At 38.2% G+C, this 21,654-nt stretch overlaps 1 protein-coding gene across 1 annotated transcript; it reads right to left on the reverse strand.

Moving 5' to 3' along the window:
* Window positions 1–407: 407 nt before the first annotated feature.
* On the reverse strand, window positions 408–20,757 carry LOC128229198 (uncharacterized). Its single transcript, XM_052940939.1, has 3 exons — window positions 20,599–20,757; window positions 19,135–19,238; window positions 408–4,060 (listed from the first exon to the last, which is right to left on the reverse strand). Exons 1-3 carry the CDS (start codon window positions 20,727–20,729, stop codon window positions 3,552–3,554), a joined length of 744 nt encoding a protein of 247 aa, XP_052796899.1. The 5' UTR covers window positions 20,730–20,757; the 3' UTR covers window positions 408–3,551.
* Window positions 20,758–21,654: the final 897 nt, after the last annotated feature.

Genomic DNA, 21,654 nt, shown 5'->3' on the forward strand with positions numbered 1-21,654 from the left:
TTTAGAAATTAAGTATTTTAAAGTTTAGACATTAAATTATTTCTACTTTAATCGGACATTGAATTTAATTAATAATAATAATTAACTTATTTTATGTTTTACCTGCTTTTTTTGCTGTGTTTTACCATGTTCCATGCGTTTGTTATCTGATTGCCAAGTATAAATTCTATATAATTATCGTCTGCTTCTGTGTTCATGTCGGGAAGCCCTTACTAAGGGGTCACGTGACACTGTATGCGTAGCCTTATCGTAATCGGCGTGGTGTCAATTGTGAAGGGTAAATCGTGTTAATATTATCTGTAAAAAACGGATTATCCAAACTCAGAATATCGTCAATATGTCTTAAACAGAACAGAACAGAACAGAACAGAATGTTTATTCAACTTAAGCATATACAGCTCATCGTAAAAACACAAACATAAATACGCATATTCAATATTGCATGCATGAAAGAACAAAATGAATAAAGTATTATTGAAGTGATGAACAAGGGCAAGACTTAGATATTTTCTACATGTATTGTGTCTTTAAACTAAACAACTGAATTATCGGGATCATCAAGAAGGATTTCTTTGGTGCGTGTAAAAAGATCCACTAATCTTGGATAAAACCCATTTAGAGGTTTACGCTCTATCCATATTAAAAGAATATACAGCAAAACCTGTCTTTATAATTGTTTTGTAGTGTTATACCTACAAACTAACGCAGCAATCTTTAACAAGAAGGTTCAAGCATTTAGTTTCTGTTTTAGTTCAGTATTTGTCGGCTATATTGTATTCAAATCTCCTGTTTGTAATGACAGGAATTTAGTTTCTAAATTGTTCACCTTTTCGGATAATTGTACGCCTAAATCAACATTAAAATCTATATTTCCATCAATATTTAATACTTTCCCTTTTTAAAGCTTAAACTTCGGCAACAGTTGCAGATGATTCGATTTGATGTAAAATCGGATCTTCTATTTTACACCTTTGTCCACTAACAGTTTTAAGAAGTGTTCTTAATTGCTCTTCATTAGTTGATTCATCAACCTCTTGTTTTTTTAGAATCATTAGCTTTTACTTTGGTGTATTAAGTATTATATTGTAACGACCTACTCAGTCAAGGCAAACTTCCTTAAAGGTCAGGGAAGATGCTGAAACACAACGAACACCGAGTTGAACGTTTAACGGTTTATAGTGTATTCTTATATCCTAGAATCATAAACATCAAACACATGTGTAGTCATCAGACAACAGTTTAAGTTGGATGGGCTCTCGCGTTTTCTATATTCGGTAACAATTATCTTTCGTTAAAACAACTTGTTATTTATGTAAGGTCAAACTACTAGTAAGACCTTATCGAATTTACGTACGGTCAAACTACTAGACCTATCAGATTTACGGGTGTTTCCTAACCTAAACGAGCTATCCAACGTCAATGATCAAGCTCAGACATACGGGTGTAACCTAACCTAATCGAGCTATCTGAACTCAAATTTCGAACTGCTGATCACGAAAGGAACGCTGTTTATATGGAGAACAAGAGATGCCCACGTGATCCAAACTGACCAATGGCGACCGGACCGGTGAAACGTCCGACCAATCACCGGTGAAACGCTGACCAATCACCGAGGATTGGACCGGAGGATCGCCCTGACAGAACAGAAGGACCGGTAGGACGGTACTCACAATGCCCACCGGGCGGTCCGGCAGCCATGACAGTTTGTTTACATTATAAAAAATACAAATTCAAGACATAAAATCAACCAGTAACGAAGTGGCTCAAAATATAAATGATTATTATAGGACAAATATGAACAAATAATGTTTATCTAATTAAGAAGATGATGCAATATACTTATCAGTTCAAATACATTCAACACGTATATGTAAGGTGGGTGGAGAACCCCCTTTGTAAGTGCATAGCAACAGGAATAAAATGATAGGATGGAATTTAAACAGGTATGACCTCAGGTAAGTGCAAATTTATAAAAAAATATCGTAGTCTTAAATTATCTCTCAGTATTGTATATTAGTTCCACAGAAGGATGTCAAGTTAACATCCACGTGAGTTACTGTATAATGACAGGTTCATTACAATATTGAGCATCTAGCTGAGTTTAATCTTGTTTATAACTCATCTGTATCAATTAATTCGTCTGTTATTTGTTGCAGATGTTCTTTTAAAATTCCCATCCAGGTGGTAACTTGTTGTTGTTTTTGTCGTGTTTTTATTTTTAAGTAACTCCCTTTCAGTATCATTGTATGCTTTATCTAACCCTTATAATTAATTGTTTAAACTCATCTGTGCTTTTCGAATTAACAAATCTGTTAAATTGTATATTTGTTGCAAGTTTTTTAATATCATCATTTGTGTGATGTGTTTTAGCCGCAATCCTACCTGGTAACTTAACAATATTATACTATCGAATGTGCATACACACAAAGCTTTTGTTTACGCAATGACATGTTGTTGTTTTTTGATAACCAAGACTTTCTTTTTATTATTATTACTATTATTCATATCAAGATTACTATGTAAAAAAATACTTGGCCTGTTCCCTTGTGAAGAATACTTTTTCTTTTTAAGATAGTGTGAAAGTACAATGTCGTGTCTAAATATATGTCGTCTGCTTGCAGTTGTCTAGTAGTTTTGTAATTTTCCGGAAATGCTATTAAATAACCCCAAAGTTTTATATCATTCCAAAAAACAATAATGTTTAACTAACTTTCTTGATTTGTCTTTATAAAAAGTCATATTTTTTTTAATGCAGAGTTGTAAAGAACGTCTGATTGGTACAAATGCAACACTATTTATTACCTACCCTTGATAAGGTAATCAATAAGGCATTTAGATATACAGTCTTAAATCGATGCATGTCTTTCATAGAATGACCTTACATAACACAATACACAAGGCTTAATCTTAAATGTTGAATAAATGCAACGAAATAAAACAACCTGAACAATGAAAATGCAAAAAGTACAGTGTAAAATGTAAACATTCAAACGATGAATGGGCGGTTAACAAGAAATGCACACACACACACGTCTGGATTTATGGCAACGAATAGACTCCATGCTATGTTAGTTATAACCTATACGATTGTCCGATATTTGGAGATGTTCAAAATGATCATGTCCGTGAAGTTGTTAAGTGTGAAATCATAATAACATGACCATATAGTATACTTTTATTGGATGGCTTTCCGGCCAATAGTTTTTGCTCGAGGGCGGGGAAGGACAAGTGTTGCCCGTAATACGTGTAAACACCAAGTCGTTAACTCCATTGCTATATCCGGCATCTCTCTCTCTATATATATAAGCTCGAACAAATTGTACATAATCTGAAATAATTATACTTGTCCTAATTTATTACAATATATGTGACATCATTATTTAACATTATTATATGGCTTTTTATATAAATCACCGGTCAATAGTGTTAAAAGCGGTAAATAGTTCGGTAGCGGGTAAAGAGTTCCGAGTTTCCTTGTGGCCACACTAGTATGGAACTTTCTAATCGAGTTCTAGTGTGAATACGTTCTAATGTAGGAAACACTGATCTATCTAAGCCTCGCTACCCCAAAGCCCCGCAAGCCCGGGACACTGCATTTCACTACCGGTGTTACCCGAACCCACGTACGGCCAGGGTCGCTCTCCCCCCTGATGCGGTTTACTGGTCTCCTCGTCAGTCATAAACGCGAAATTCACATTAGCAACATCAATGTCGTTAACAGTTGAAGGGCGATTCACTTCCGGAGTGGCAGGAGGGTCCAATCGACCGTTAGATGTATTAACTTTCCCGTCCCCGGGTTGCTCGTGCGAGTCCCTCCCGGCATTTGTATAGTTTGGTATTTCATGTATGGATGGCCCGTTCTGTCGCCGCAATAACCCGAGCGGCTGCATGAGGCGGTTCCCACGCCTATGAACATCAAACAGGTCGTCGTAGGCGGGGCCGGTGGTCCCAGGGAGGGATGTTTGCGCAGTGGCGTGCCTCGCGGGTCGGCTGAATTCATTGGCGGTATGCTGTTCTAGATCGATGGTAATTATACAAAGCCCAGGTACGTGTCCTGCTCCTGAAAAGTAAGTGCCCTCTACGTAGTACTAAGCCTATATGACAAACATATATACGTTTAGTTGTCGATTGTGCTCAAATATGTGTATAGTACTTATAGTGTTTCGTTTGTACGACGGTATTTACAAATGGGCAAATTTACACAGGAGGCAGATATTTGCAAATAAACGCAAATACCCTTCCCTGGCGGGCCAAATCACCGCCATGTCTGGAGATAATCTAACCTCGTGGATATTCAATGTCATACGAGGACAATGATTTGCCCCCGGGGCTATTCTGATTTTGGAAGGGTTTAACAATAAACGATTGACAAATAAAACTATATAACGGAAGAAAATTGTTACTTATACTGCTTTATTTATTATGCTAAACTCTTACGAAATGTCTAGTGGTCTATATTATATTGTGTAAACTATCCACAAACTGAGCCAGCCTCTGTTTGTATCGACCTCTTCACCTGATTAAAATCAATAAGGGCTGACTCCTGATTTATTAAATTCAATGTATTGTTAAACTTGAGAAAAACTGCCTTCACATTGGACAAAATGTAATGTTTACCACTAAGTTTTTGTCTCATAAAATATTTTGTTTTCGAATATGGCAATCTAAAGCTGTCGCACTTCTATTTGAGCGGATAGTTTTGATGTGGACAACTTCAAATAAATCCTTGGTTCCTGGGACCAATAACAAATCCTACTCCCAGTTGGTTCTTATATTTTTAAGAATGAAATGGACATGAATACGCTCAACCTCTCTGGCAGTAGGACAATTTTGTTTATTTGAAATACACAGATTTCTCAATTATTTTCCTGAAACAACTGCAAAATAATATTATAAATCGCAAGTGAATAAGATATAAGGTATTGATACTATACGTTAGTAATATTAGCTTCATCGTGACTTTCCAACACAAACTATTGGCAATATTACGGCACTTATTCGAGACTGGTATATGAGGCAAATTGGGCGAAGTGTAGGGTATTTAGTTACTGAATTCCATTGAAGCTTATTGAAATGGCTTCACGCCAAAATGCCGGTGTAACATTAAATTTTGACCCCGTTGAAAAGTGACCGCATGGGTCTTTTTTCAACGGATTGTTGATCAATTTTCAACGTTAAAAAATGACCATGCCCGTTATTTAATGACCCCAGCCACGCATTAAAAAATGACCCCGTTGAAAACTGATCAGCTGTATGCAAGTCATATTTCAACGTTTAAAACATATCCCAACAAGCTTATGCAATACGCCTTTTACCATACAGTTGTAAGATAAACATGTCCCAATAGGCTTATGCAATACGCCTTTTACCATACAGTTGTAAGATAAACATTCCCAACAAGCTTATGCAATACGCCTTTTACCATACAGTTGTAAGATAAACATGTCCCAATAGGCTTATGCAATACGCCTTTTGCCATACAGTTGTAAGATAAACATGTCCCAATAGGCTTATGCAATACGCCTTTTACCATACAGTTGTAAGATAAACATGTCCCAATAGGCTTATGCAATACGCCTTTTACCATACAGTTGTAAGATAAACATGTCCCAACAAGCTTATGCAATACGCCTTTTACCATACAGTTGTAAGATAAACATGTCCCAATAGGCTTATGCAATACGCCTTTTACTATACAGTTGTAAGATAAACATGCCCCAATAGGCTTATGCAATACGCCTTTTACCATACAGTTGTAAGATAAACATATCCCAACAAGCTTATGCAATACGCCTTTTACCATACAGTTGTAAGATAAACATGCCCCAATAGGCTTATGCAATACGCCTTTTACCATACAGTTGTAAGATAAACATGTCCCAACAAGCTTATGCAATACGCCTTTTACCATACAGTTGTAAGATAAACATGTCCCAATAGGCTTATGCAATACGCCTTTTACCATACAGTTGTAAGATAAACATGTCCCAATAGGCTATTGCAATACGACTATTACCATACAGTTGTAAGATAAACATGTCCCAATAGGCTTATGCAATACGACTATTACCATACAGTTGTAAGATAAACATGTCCCAACAAGCTTATGCAATACGCCTTTTACCATACAGTTGTAAGATAAACATGTCCCAATAGGCTTATGCAATACGCCTTTTACCATACAGTTGTAAGATAAACATGTCCCAACAAGCTTATGCAATACGCCTTTTACCATACAGTTGTAAGATAAACATGTCCCAACAAGCTTATGCAATACGCCTTTTACCATACAGTTGTAAGATAAACATGTCCCAATAGGCTTATGCAATACGCCTTTTACCATACAGTTGTAAGATAAACATGTCCCAACAAGCTTATGCAATACGCCTTTTACCATACAGTTGTAAGATAAACATGTCCCAATAGGCTTATGCAATACGCCTTTTACCATACAGTTGTAAGATAAACATGTCCCAACAAGCTTATGCAATACGCCTTTTACCATACAGTTGTAAGATAAACATGTCCCAACAAGCTTATGCAATACGCCTTTTACCAAACAGTTGTAAGATAAACATGTCCCAACAAGCTTATGCAATACGCCTTTTACCATACAGTTGTAAGATAAACATGTCCCAACAAGCTTATGCAATACGCCTTTTACCATACAGTTGTAAGATAAACATTTCCAACAAGCTTATGCAATACGCCTTTTACCATACAGTTGTAAGATAAACATATCCCAACAAGCTTATGCAATACGCCTTTTACCATACAGTTGTAAGATAAACATGTCCCAATAGGCTTATGCAATACGCCTTTTACCATACAGTTGTAAGATAAACAATCCCAACAAGCTTATGCAATACGCCTTTTACCATACAGTTGTAAGATAAACATGTCCCAATAGGCTTATGCAATACGCCTTTTACCATACAGTTGTAAGATAAACATGTCCCAATAGGCTTATGCAATACGCCTTTTACCATACAGTTGTAAGATAAACATGTCCCAATAGGCTTATGCAATACGCCTTTTACCATACAGTTGTAAGATAAACATGTCCCAACAGGCTTATGCAATACGCCTTTTACCATACAGTTGTAAGATAAACATGCCCCAATAGGCTTATGCAATACGCCTTTTACCATACAGTTGTAAGATAAACATGTCCCAACAAGCTTATGCAATACGACTTTTACCATACAGTTGTAAGATAAACATGTCCCAATAGGCTTATGCAATACGACTATTACCATACAGTTGTAAGATAAACATGTCCCAACAGGCTTATGCAATACGCCTTTTACCATACTTGCATACGCCTTTTACCATACAGTTGTAAGATAAACATGTCCCAACAAGCTTATGCAATACGCCTTTTACCATACAGTTGTAAGATAAACATGTCCCAATAGGCTTATGCAATACGCCTTTTACCATACAGTTGTAAGATAAACATGTCCCAATAGGCTTATGCAATACGCCTTTTACCATACAGTTGTAGGATAAACATGTCCCAACAAGCTTATGCAATACGCCTTTTACCATACAGTTGTAAGATAAACATGTCCCAATAGGCTTATGCAATACGCCTTTTACCATACAGTTGTAAGATAAACATGTCCCAATAGGCTTATGCAATACGCCTTTTACCATACAGTTGTAAGATAAACATGTCCCAACAAGCTTATGCAATACGCCTTTTACCATACAGTTGTAAGATAAACATGTCCCAACAAGCTTATGCAATACGCCTTTTACCATACAGTTGTAAGATAAACATGTCCCAATAGACTTATGCAATACGCCTTTTACCATACAGTTGTAAGATAAACATGTCCCAACAAGCTTATGCAATACGCCTTTTACCATACAGTTGTAAGATAAACATGTCCCAATAGGCTTATGCAATACGCCTTTTACCATACAGTTGTAAGATAAACATGTCCCAACAAGCTTATGCAATACGCCTTTTACCATACAGTTGTAAGATAAACATGTCCCAATAGGCTTATGCAATACGCCTTTTACCATACAGTTGTAAGATAAACAATCCCAACAAGCTTATGCAATACGCCTTTTACCATACAGTTGTAAGATAAACATGTCCCAATAGGCTTATGCAATACGCCTTTTACCATACAGTTGTAAGATAAACATGTCCCAATAGGCTTATGCAATACGCCTTTTACCATACAGTTGTAAGATAAACATGTCCCAATAGGCTTATGCAATACGCCTTTTACCATACAGTTGTAAGATAAACATGTCCCAACAGGCTTATGCAATACGCCTTTTACCATACAGTTGTAAGATAAACATGCCCCAATAGGCTTATGCAATACGCATTTTACCATACAGTTGTAAGATAAACATGTCCCAACAAGCTTATGCAATACGACTTTTACCATACAGTTGTAAGATAAACATGTCCCAATAGGCTTATGCAATACGACTATTACCATACAGTTGTAAGATAAACATGTCCCAACAGGCTTATGCAATACGCCTTTTACCATACTTGCATACGCCTTTTACCATACAGTTGTAAGATAAACATGTCCCAATAGGCTTATGCAATACGCCTTTTACCATACAGTTGTAAGATAAACATGTCCCAATAGGCTTATGCAATACGCCTTTTACCATACAGTTGTAAGATAAACATGTCCCAATAGGCTTATGCAATACGCCTTTTACCATACAGTTGTAGGATAAACATGTCCCAACAAGCTTATGCAATACGCCTTTTACCATACAGTTGTAAGATAAACATGTCCCAACAAGCTTATGCAATACGCCTTTTACCATACAGTTGTAAGATAAACATGTCCCAATAGGCTTATGCAATACGCCTTTTACCATACAGTTGTAAGATAAACATGTCCCAACAAGCTTATGCAATACGCCTTTTACCATACAGTTGTAAGATAAACATGTCCCAACAAGCTTATGCAATACGCCTTTCACCATACAGTTGTAAGATAAACATGTCCCAATAGGCTTATGCAATACGCCTTTTACCATACAGTTGTAAGATAAACATGTTCCAATAGGCTTATGCAATACGCCTTTTACCATACCCTGGTACAGTTGTAAGATAAACATGTCCCAACAAGCTTATGCAATACGCCTTTTACCATACCCTGGTACATTTGTAAGATAAACATGTTTGCATCCTTTTCATATTTTTAAATGATTAAAGGGCTCGTTCACTGATTGCCAAATTGCATTTTTTAAGATTTTTTTTTTATATTATAAATTAACTTATGCAACGCATTAGTTATGTTAAAATATCGTTTGCTTTATGAATTTATTATTTTCATAATATATACATATATATATATATATATATATATATATATATATATATATATATATGTCAAACAGGATCATAAAGGGTAGTTTTATTGGTTAAAACTTAAAAAGAAAGTCAGCGCATGCGCTAAATCGAGCGCGCAACCACGCCGCTTCACTTTTGTCCAGGCAGTCGAACCGAAAGGTCAGTTTTTTAAGGGCTAGGATTGCTATTTAAGAAAAATTCCCTCCCTCCGACCCAATTGCCGCGCCTTTCTGCTTCTTAGCTCTTAATTAGTTGATATTAATGTTCATGAAAAGCGGCATGTGTTGCAGTTGTCTGCGCCCGTTTTGCATATCTGTTTTCAGCAGAGCTAAAACATCCATGGTCGTTTAAAGCCACCACGACGAACTTGCAAAGTCGCTGACCACTACGCAAACACATGTGCACATTCATCGCTCGTGGGACCCAAACCCTCATCGGATGGACAACTCGTGAAGCTCCTATTAAAATCGTGACATTCTGAGTTTGTTAAGTATTGAATGCTTATTAGTTGTGATTAGCTTTCGGCAGCACTTAAATTATGATGTTTTATTAAGCTATTTGAATTATGTAAATACAGACAGTATAAAATGCTAACTTGTGAGTTCCGACCATAGTAAACCTTGACGAAATTCACGTTCATAACTTAAGTTTATTTCATAATCAAACTTGTAAAGCTTATTAGGGGCTATTAAAAACTGCTGCTTTGCCCTTTGGGCGGTCGCCTGTAATACGCCAAGTTGGCAGGTGACCAGTTTGCTTCGTTCGCTGTTCATGCTTGTGAGTTCGTGCTTGTTTAAATAACATGGAGCCACGCCACTAAATCCAAACCTTGAATGTAAATAAAACAAAATAAAATTCTCACAAGTTATTTGTACTGTTGTTTTATAGTCATATAAGAAGGAAGGTTATGGTTATGGTTGAGTTGACCTTCGAGTAAGAGAAGCTAAGAGCTTCAATCGTTTTTGTAAGTTGAGGATTTATCGATAACTTGACGTCTTCTTCACAATTGTAGATACCGTTGGTGTAATTGCAAAATGCGTCTTTCGTTCGCTATGCTTTATTTATGAGTGTCTGTATTTGAATGATGGTGCAAATAAAGATGAAAATATAATTTCGTAATTAACTACGGATTAAGTCGCAACTACTCATAACAAGTCGCAAACACATCATAACGTACAGTACTCGTAAAGGCTAAATTTATCATAATAACTCAAAATATTTGATCGCAATTTGGTCGTAAACAACTCCTTAATATCTCATTAAAGTGGTCAAATCGTATGAATTTCCTGATGAAATAATTCATGGAGGTCATCTTGGGTCTTCAAAATAATGTACCTTCATTTGAAACCCTTCACTTTTCGTACGAGTTTTGTATTAAGATGTATAATTATAATGAAAGATGGTTGGGGGTTCGTTTAGTCATTATCAAGGTCATATCGCAATAGCCAACCGATGGACTGGATAGAAACGTCTCATCGGCCATCACAGTGATCAGCCTTTTCAAAATAAAAAAGTTACTCTTGCTCGAATTTGACCCCTAATCGACTACAGAAGTTGTGTTTCAGAAACCATTTGATAATATAAGTTGAAACATCATTTACAAGTCTTCCTAGACAACTGTTATATATTTAGTTTCCTCTAATAATATTAAATGAGTATATAGAAGAATAAATAGTGTGTGCAGTTTGATAAAATATTTGTTTCGACAACAGGTTTTGATTCATTTTCGAGACTTTCTGTTTTAAGCCAATTTGTGCGAAATCGAATCCACTCCCTTTCATAGCATGGCCTTGGGTGATAACAAGCTTATTTTGTAATTCGAACATGTGGCTTAGCCGTTTAGCATGCACATCAAATGTGTAAACAAGCTTTCCCTTCGATTTTAACAGATGACCTATATTTTTCAATGCTACCATGTTTCGCACAACGCCTATGACGACACATGCATTTTGAAAGTTGGTATCCAATATAATATTTAATAGATTATATATGGCTGCAAAAACCAGAATAGCAAATTCGCTCTTCAATGCGTAGTGACTGAAGAGCCCGTAATGGGATCTGACCAATTACGCCTTAGTCACTTTAAATTTATTATATTATAGTTTTGTTTACAAACACCACACCCCTTTCGTGGAGAACTATTCTTTATGGTCAATGTTTTATCCTGACGCTGTTTGACATAGAAATTATGAAAATTAAAAATGTAAAAAGCAAAAATATAATGCTGGCGGGGTTTGTGAACGAAACCCATTTATGTCGTTAATGAGGAGTTAATGCTGACATATTAAAAATGAAAGTTTCATGACTCTAGATCTTATACTTTTGTAGTTGTGAAGGACACAGATTAAAATGGTCTGGAGGGTAAATTTATATGCCCCTCTTAAGTGAGGAACATTTTATTACTCCTCTCTTATGCATGGAAAAGTACAGAAACGTCACCATGTGCCGTAAATGATGTAGTGGCGAGGGGTCGGGCCCTTGAAATTTGACAAGCCCTTCTTTATATATGTTCATGCCCCCCGCACTCTCAAATTTAAATTGAACCCCTTTCGATATAAAGGTTCCCTTATTGGACGCATTAGAGACCAAACATCCGTGGTAAACATGTTCTCACGTTCGTAAAAGAATAAAGAGACACTTTTGGTTGTCAATATTTCAGGATGAGTTTGACACCCCCCCCCCCGGCATTGTAGTCTGGATCCGCGCATGCTTAACGTTGAATAATGATGTTGTTGTCATAGCTTTTATTGACTTGCGTGAAATATACGAACGCCTCTATGCATACATATACTTTTTTCCACCTGTTAAAAATGACCCCATTTGTGATCAATATTTAACGACTGATCATTTTTCAACGATTTTTCAGTCAAAACTTAACGTTAAATTGTTAGCAGGGTCACTTTTCAACGGGGTCAAAATTTAATGTTACACCGGAGCTGCAATTTTTCCGGTTTGGGAATTTTTACATCATTAAAATTATATAGGCGAGCCGCATCTTATTGCAAATGCCGAATAAATATTCCAATGTGAAAATGGTGTTAGAGCATGTGATCAAAATGTCGAACAATGATTAGACATCTGACAGAGAAACAGAAATGCCAAACTTTCAGATATTGTTACTTCGGCATTTTGTAAAGGAAGTTCAAATGTGTGATCATGTTCCCAAGAAAATAACAAAAACGGTGCTACTGAAAACTTGGGATTTTGTAGCTTCTGTGTTTGGAAGAGAGGACATCGAATTAAAGAGTGTATCATTTCAAAATTTAAAGGTTCATTACTGAACGTTATGACAATTTGACCATGTTAGCACGTTCATCTGGTTGTGAGCAAGCTTGCTTCTCTCTCTTGACACTCGATAAAGCACACGTACTGAACTGGGCGCATTGTTAATAGGCATGTGGTCACCAAAGTGGACTTCCACGTTGTGTGCTCTGCAAGTGGTGGAATACCACATATTGTGCTCTGCAAATAGTGGAATACCACGCTGTGTGCTCTGCAAGTGGTGGAATACCACGTTGTGTGCTCTGCAAGTGGTGGAATATCACGAGTTGTGCTCTGCAAGTGGTTGAGTACCACGTTGTGTGCTCTGCAAGTGGTGGAATACCACGTTGTGTGCTCTGCAAGTGGTGGAATACCACGGTTTGTGCTCTGCAAGTGGTGGAATACCACGTTGTGTGCTCTGCAAGTGGTGGAATACCACGGTTTGTGCTCTGCAAGTGGTGGAATACCACGTTGTGTGCTCTGCAAGTGGTGGAATACCACGGTTTGTGCTCTGCAAGTGGTGGAATACCACTTTGTGTGCTCTGCAAGTGGTGGAATACCACGTTGTGTGCTCTGCAAGTGGTGGAATACCACGTTGTGTGCTCTGCAAGTGGTGGAATATCACGAGTTGTGCTCTGCAAGTGGTGGAATATCACGTTGTGTGCTCTGCAAGTGGTGTAATACCACGTTGTGTGCTTTGCAAGTGGTGGAATATCACGAGTTGTGCTCTGCAAGTGGTGGAATACCACGTTGTGTGCTCTGCAAGTGGTGGAATACCACGTTGTGTGCTTTGCAAGTGGTGGAATATTACGAGTTGTGCTCTGCAAGTGGTGGAATACCACGTTGTGTGCTCTGCAAGTGGTGGAATACCACGTTGTGTGCCCTCAAATGGTGAAATACCACGTTGTGTGCTGTAAAAATGGTGGAGTACCGCGCTGTGTTCTGTGCAAATGGTGGAATATCATGAGTTGTGTGCTGTGCAGTTGGTGGAATACCACGTTGTGTGCTCTGCAAATGGTGGAATATCACGTTGTGTGCTGTGCAAGTGGTGGAATACCACGGTGTGTGCTGTGCAAATGGCGAAATATTGAAATTAACAATGACGTCAAAATACCTTTCGTTATATCTACATAAAGGAGTAGGCAAATATAAATATTTATAAATAGCCAAATATCACACACACACATCTATGGCTATCTCAGCCAACTATCACTAAAAGGCCCCTAGCTCTGTCTATCTAAGGCAGCTATAACTAAAGAGCCTCTAACCCTGTCTATCTTAAGCCAACTATCACTAAAGGGCCTCTAGCCCAGTCTTCAAACCCAACTATCACTAAAGGGCCTCTAGCCCAGTCTTCAAACCCAACTATCACTAAAGGGCCTCTAGCCCAGTCTTCGAACCCAACTATCACTATAGGGCCTCTAGCCCTGTGTCTAAGCCAACTATCACTGAAGGGCCTCTAGCCCTGTGTCTAAGCCAACTATCACTAGAGGGTCTCAAGCCCTGTCTAACTAAGCCAACTATCACTAAAGGGCCTCTAGCTCGGTCTGTCTAAGCCAACTATCACTAAAGGGCCCTAGCCATGGCTTCCTAAGCCAACTATCACTAAAGAGCCTCTAGCTCTGACTGTCTAAGCGAACTATCACTAACGGGCCTCCAGCCCTGTCTATTTTAGCATGCTATCACTAAAGTGCATTCAGCCCTCCTTATCTAGGCCAACTATCAATGATGAGCCTCAAGTCATGTCTATTTAAGCAAACTATCGATAGAGGGCCTCAAACCCTGTATTACTAAGCCAACTATCCCTTAAGGGCATCTAGCACTGTCTAAATAAGCCAACTGTCACTAGAGGGTCTCAAGCCCTGTTTATCTTAGCCAACCTTCAATAAAAGGCCTAAAGCCCTGTCTATTTTAGCCTACTATCACAAGAAAGGCATCTAAATCTGTTTATCTAAGCCAACCAACACTTAAGGGCCTCCAGCCCTGTCTATCTAAGCTAACTATTACTAAAGGGCCTCAAGTCCTGTCTATCTATGCCAACTATCACGTAAGGGCCTCTAGCCCTGTCTATTTAATCCAGCCACCACTTAAAATAATCAGACCCTGTCTACCATAGCCAACTATCACTTGAGAGCCTCATACCTTCGCTTTCTAAGTGAACTATCACTAAAGGGCTTCTAGCCGTCTGCCTGAGCCAACTAACACTTAAGGGCCTTTACCACTGTCTAAAAAAGCCAGGCCTTAGGTATGTTTATCTTAGCCAAGTTTCAATAAAAGGCCTTTAGCCTACTATCACTTGAAATGCATCTAGACCTGTTTATCTAAGCCAACCATAACTTAAGGGCCTCCAGTCATGCCTGTATAAGCCAACTATCACAAAAGGGCCCGTAGCCCTGTCTATCTAAGCCAACTATCACTTAAGTGCCTCTAGCCCTGTCTATCTAAGCCAACTATCACTTAAGGGCATCCAGCCCTGTCTATCTAAGTCAACCACCACTTAAAGACATCAAACCCTATCTATCACAGCCAACTATCACTAGAGACTCTCAAACCTTTGCTTTCTAAGCGAACTATTTCTAATGGGCCTCTAGCAATGGCTACCAATGACAACTATCACTAAAGGGCCTCTAGCCCTTACTGTCTAAGCAAACTATCACTTAAGGGCCTCAAGCCCTGTCTATCTTAGCCAGCTATCACTAAAGGGCCTCTATTTCTGTCTGTTTAAGCCAACTATCACTAGAGGGCCTCAAGCCCTGTCTGTCTAAGCCAACTATCACTAGAGGGCCTCAAGCCCTGTCTGTCTTAGCCAACTATCACTAGAGGGCCTCAAGCCCTGTCTATCTAAGCCAACTATCACTAGAGGGCCTCAAGCCCTGTCTGTCTAAGCCAACTATCACTAGAGGGCCTCAAGCCCTGTCTATCTAAGCCAACTATCACTAGAGGGCCTCAAGCCCTGTCTATCTAAGCCAACTATCACTAGAGGGCCTCAAGCCCTGTCTGTCTAAGCCAACTATCACTAGAGGGCCTCAAGCCCTGTCTATCTAAGCCAACTATCACTAAAGGACCAATCGCACTGTTTAATAAAGCCAGCTGTCACTAAAGGGCCTCTAGTCCTGTCTATCTAAGCCAATTATATCCCTAAAGGGCCTCTAGCCCAGTCCGTCTAAGCCAGCAATCACTAAAAGGCATCCAATCCTGTCTATCTAAGCCAACTTTCACTAAAGGGCCTCTAGCCCTGTCTGTCTTAGTTTCTATCACTAAACGGCCTCTAGCCCTGACTGTTTAAGCCAGCAATCACTAAAGAGCCTATCTAAGGCAGCTATCACTAAAAGGCATCTATATCTGTTTATCTAAGCAAGCTTCCACCTTAGTGCTTCTAGCCATGGCTATCACAGCTTAGTATCACTAGAGAGCCTCAAGCCCTCTCTATCTTAGCCCACTTTCCTTTCAGGGCCTCTAGCTATGGCTATCTAAGCCAACTACCACTAAAGGGTCTCCAGCCCTGTCTATCTAAGCAAACTATCACCAAAGGGCCTCTAGCCCTGTCTATCTAAGCCAACTATCACTAAAGGGCCTCCAGCCCTGTCTATCTAAGCAAACTATCACCAAAGAGCCTCTAGACCTGTTTATCTAAGCATCTAGATCTAGAATCCTGTCTATCTAAGCCTCTAAAGGGCCTCTAGCACTGTCTATTAAAGCCAACTGTCACTAGAGGGCACAAGGTCTGTCTATTTAAGCCAACTATCAATACAGGGCCTCAAACCTGTCTATCTAAGCCAACTATCACTGAAGGGCCTCTAACACTGTCTAATAAAGCCAACTGTCACTAGGTGGCCTCAGGCCCTGATTATCTTAGCCAAAAGTCAATAAAAGGCCTAAAGCCATGTCTATTTTAGCCTACTATCACTAGAAAGGCATCTAGATCTGTTAACTAAACCAACCAAAACTTATATGGGCCTCAAACCCTGTCTATCACAACCAAATATCACTAGAGAGCCTCAAATATTCGCTTTCTAAGCGAACTATCACTAAAGGGCCTCTAGCCATGGCTACCTAAGCCAACTCACACTTAGGGCATCCAACCCTGTCAACCACCACTTTAAGGCATCAACCCCTGTCTATTACAGCCAACTATCACTTGAGAGCCTCAAATATTCGCTTACGGAGCGAACTATCACTAAAGGGCCTCTAGCCATGGCTACCTAAGCCAACTCACACTTAGGGCATCCAACCCTGTCTATCTAAGCCAACCACCACTTTAAGGCATCAACCCCTGTCTATTACAGCCAACTATCACTAGAGAGCCTCAAATATTCGCTTACGGAGCGAACTATCACTAAAGGGCCTCTAGCCATGGCTACCTAAGCCAACTCACACTTAGGGCATCCAACCCTGTCTATCTAAGCCAACCACCACTTTAAGGCATCAACCCCTGTCTATTACAGCCAACTATCACTTGAGAGCCTCAAACCTTCGCTTACGGAGCGAACTATCACTAAAGGGCCTCTAGGCATGGTTACCTAAGCCAACTCACACTTAGGGCATCCAACCCTGTCTATCTAAGCCAACCACCACTTTAAGGCATCGACCCCTGTCTATTACAGCCAACTATCACTTGAGAGCCTCAAACCTTCGCTTACGTGGCGAACTATCACTAAAGGGCCTCTAGCCATGGCTACCTAAGCCAACTCACACTTAGGGCATCCAACCCTGTCTATCTAAGCCAACCACCACTTTAAGGCATCAACCCCTGTCTATTACAGCCAACTATCACTAGAGAGCCTCAAACCTTCGCTTACGGAGCGAACTATCACTAAAGGGCCTCTAGCCATGGCTACCTAAGTCAACTATCACTAGAGGACCTCAAGCCCTGTCTATCTAAGCCAACTATCACTATACGGCCTGAAGCCGTTTCTGTTAAAGCCAATTATCACTATCAGTGCCTCTTGCCCTGTTTATCTAAGCCAGCTTCGACTTAAGTGCCTCTAGCACTGTCTCTTTAAGCCAACTATCACTTGGGGGCCTCAAGGTTTGAAAATGAATATCCTGACATATTTACGTCTTTTTCTTTACACATACATACCGTATTTCCCTTTACAGAAATTATTGCTGCTTTCCGATATTAATTGTGACGTCAAATTGCGTACATGAAACTCGTGCTTTTTTTAATAAACTTCGTGAACTAAAGGACAACCTTGTCCATCCTCGCTGTGTCCGTTTGTATTGTGATAATCTGATAATTAACTAATATTGTTTTTTGAAACAGTAGATGAAAAACTAAAATGTACTAAATTGTTAACTAAATATATTAATGTTGTCGCTGCCAAATATAAACTTCAAATGGCGAACCACGCCTTTAATCTTCTAATTTACCATAGCAAAAAAACGTGCATTCCCGCCAACCGTCTAACTACTGAAGCAGACGACAAATCGTCATTTTTTGAAACGATTTTTTTTTAATTTATCTTTACATTGACACAACACTTATTAAAATCCGCTAATAGATTAAATCATTTTGCGAATAAATTTTTTACAAGCTCGCGAGAAAGAACACTGAAATGACTTCCACATCTCTTTTTCGGCTTGTTTCCATTTCGTCACCCGATGAACCAATGCAATCGCGCGCGCGCTGGGAAGCTACTATTCAAATATCCGAGTGTAAAGGAAGTACATAACCCGCTGATGCCAAGCGTGCGCCGAATAAAATAGCGTATGCAGCTTGAAAACTTTTTTGAAGGTGTCATTTGAAGTGAGAACTGATTTATTTTGATTTTAAATATTGCCACAATACAAGGTTTCCATGTCGTACAACAGACGACGGTTTTCAACAAGGAGTGTAATTGCGTGATGACAATAAAAAGAAGTTGCAGTACTTTTTATCTTTGCCCGCAAGCAAGAAAAGGATTTCAAGCATGGCCAAATATTTGGAATTTCTTATCTGGGTTGGGAGTATAATGCTGTCTGGATAATGATGTTTACATATGAATTTTTGGAGCCAAATTTTAGTCATCAAAATATGATATTTACGGGTCTTGGATTGGCTTGGTTCTTCACTTCTCTCATTTATAGCTACCAGTATCAGGTATGTATGTTTCTATTGCATAATTGATGATTTTTCAAAAGTAGTTCTTAAAGTTGATATAATCACACCTTAGTTTGCAGCTGTTGTTATTTCACTGATATTGTTTCCATAGTTCATCGAAAAGCATGAGGGAAGTTGAAATAACTTGTTTTCATAATCGTTGTACAACAAATAAGTACTGGTAGGTTGCAACGAAGGTAAATGATCACTACAAATTAAAGTTTACAGCAGAAGAACATGTTCAAGTTCAACATATAAATGTCCTTGCGACATATAAAATATAAACATACATAAAACTCATAAACGATTCAAGTGCCATATCATAAATTTGGCATAGATATAGTAAAAGAAACAAGTAAACTACCAGATTAGAACAAGTATATACAGTATCCATGCAAACGATGGATACAAGTCCCCCATTGGCCTTAGTAGAAAAGACACCTACTTCTACGTCTGTTTTTGACGGCCTTGCAGCAGCGACAGATCAGGTAATATATGATGACGAGCGCGATGAAGCCGCCCACCATCGCGCCAAATATCCACATGATCCTTAAAGGATGAACTATAACATTGGAGCACGACATCAGTACATATGTTACAGTAGCAGAATAAAATGTTAATTCATCTTAATTATATGTATTAGCATAATTTTACTTTAGTATTTTCTATGTAATTCTTATAAAATTAAAACCTGTGTGTTACTTTAGAAAGCCATAACAAAATGCATGTATGATATAAATGTATTTTTTTTAATTAAATACTCTTCATTCATTTACCACATTAAGTTAACCAGCTCTTAAAATTATTATTCAGAGGTTTAGACATTATTTTACAAATAGTTGATGCAGTAGTAAGCCTTATTCAGTTATTATAGTCACTAGATAATTTTCTTATAAAGCTGTTTGTAGGGTTTATTCCTGTGGTATGCCCCGATCCAGGCATACCGTATGTTCGGAAATACTATAGGAATAATACACAAACAAAAACTAATTGTTAAGCTTTTTATCATGTTGTGTTTGAAACCTACACAAGTTTATACTCCCGTGATCAATACTTATTATATCTCATGCAATATGCTAATTTAAAACCTTATTCGCGGTGCTGTACCTAAAATGGAAGTTCATGTCTGCTTTATATATTTATAATTATTGAATCCCACTTAATTTTTAAAGTCTGCGTCATTCCTCTGTGACTGTTTAATTATATAGGTCAGACACCACTAAACAATTTTCCTAACTCCGACTCCCACCCCCGAAACCTAATAATAATAATAAAATGCACTCAAATGCAACATTTCGGACTAGAAAATGTATAGAATTCTAGGGGAGGACCTGATTTATACGAAAGGTAGTCAATAGTCTGTGATGGTATAACAAGGCTTTGATTCACTGTCATGTGTTAATTAAAAGAAAAAAGTAGTGTACCAATGAGGAGGCGTGTTCAAATTGGTGTTATTTATCCTACAACACCCCTACACTGTGTCTTATCATGTCTGTTTTATATATATTTGATGACTGTATGTCACTTACTGTTTGTTGTCTGCGTCATTCTCCTCCGACTGGAAAATCCAATCTACTTGAATTATATTAATTGATAGTAAGCCACTTACTTTTTGTTGTCGGTGTCATTCTGCTCCGATTGTTTCTGTGTACAACACTCATGCACTGTGTTGAATCATATCTACTTTATTCATATTAGCTGACTGTTATTTCACTTACTGATTGTTTTCTGCTTCATTCTCCTCCGACTGGAAGATCCATTTTTAACTTAAATTATATTAATTGACAGTAAGCCACTTACTTTTTGTTATCGGCGTCATTCTCCTCCGACTGTTTTTGTGTACAACACTCATGCACTGTGTTGAATCATATCTACTTTATACATATTAGCTGACTGTAATGTCACTTACTGTTTGTATTCTGCTTCATTCTGCTCCGCATGATTCTGTGTACAGCATCCATGCGTACAGCATCCAAACTCGCACTCGGTAGTGTTGATAAAAGTGTATTTGCAGTAAACCATCTTCTTGTTGCCCAGCATAAGTATCGTGATTATATGTCCTTGTTTAACGTTTCCAGATCCATCCCATATTGTTGATTTGCCTTTAACAGAAAACCTTACCATTGATAACGGACTGAATAGATGTTTTGTGTACCTCTTATTAATTACTAGGATCACGATTTCAAAATCGCTAGATAAAATAAGGGGTAAAGACCTCTTTGATAGCGGCTGATAAGCGGAAGAGTTAGGCCTAAAAAGAATATATAATGTTACCGCTCACACGACCGAAAACATTGCTCGAACCTAAATATTCTTATTGCTGATATTTTTTTATATTTTGTACAATACAGCTAGGAACAAAACTACTTTGTTTCAACAACGTATTAGTCTAATTGTTTCACGCTCGCCTGCACAACACCTTTTTAAGTATGATGTAAATAGTCGTGCTTTTCTTCGCCATACAAATAATTAATCTCATGACAATATATCGCATGGTATGACTTGCTTCCTGTTCGTTCTGCTCTCACTCATAAGATAAACCATTTGACTTGATTTGAAGATGTTGTCTGCACTATAGATGTGTCTAGGAAATCAGATTTTAAATTATTTCTATGGCCCTATTTCGATTCTGGTTTTAAGATGAAATCTGCTCGAAATTGAGCAAATTACGTTAAAAATGCTCGTTTTGCTTTATTTTGACATATATATAACAGCAGGGAGATCGTGTTCGTTTATATTTACTTCTAATATCTATCTTTGAACGACAGAATTGCTACAATCGGAAACAAGTTTTGAAACGTTGGTGACGCCGTTCCAGAGCCATAATAATACTTTAACTGTGCAAATGTTTACTACAATTCGAAGCAGTTTTAGTGTTGCATTTCAAGAATAGTCCAGAATGAAATGACATTGAATCATTCTAAGCAGCATTTCTTTTATTCTTCTGAAATAGTCATGACAATTT

Source organism: Mya arenaria, chromosome 3 (assembly GCF_026914265.1).
Source record: "Mya arenaria isolate MELC-2E11 chromosome 3, ASM2691426v1".
Classification (NCBI taxonomy): domain Eukaryota; kingdom Metazoa; phylum Mollusca; class Bivalvia; order Myida; family Myidae; genus Mya; species Mya arenaria.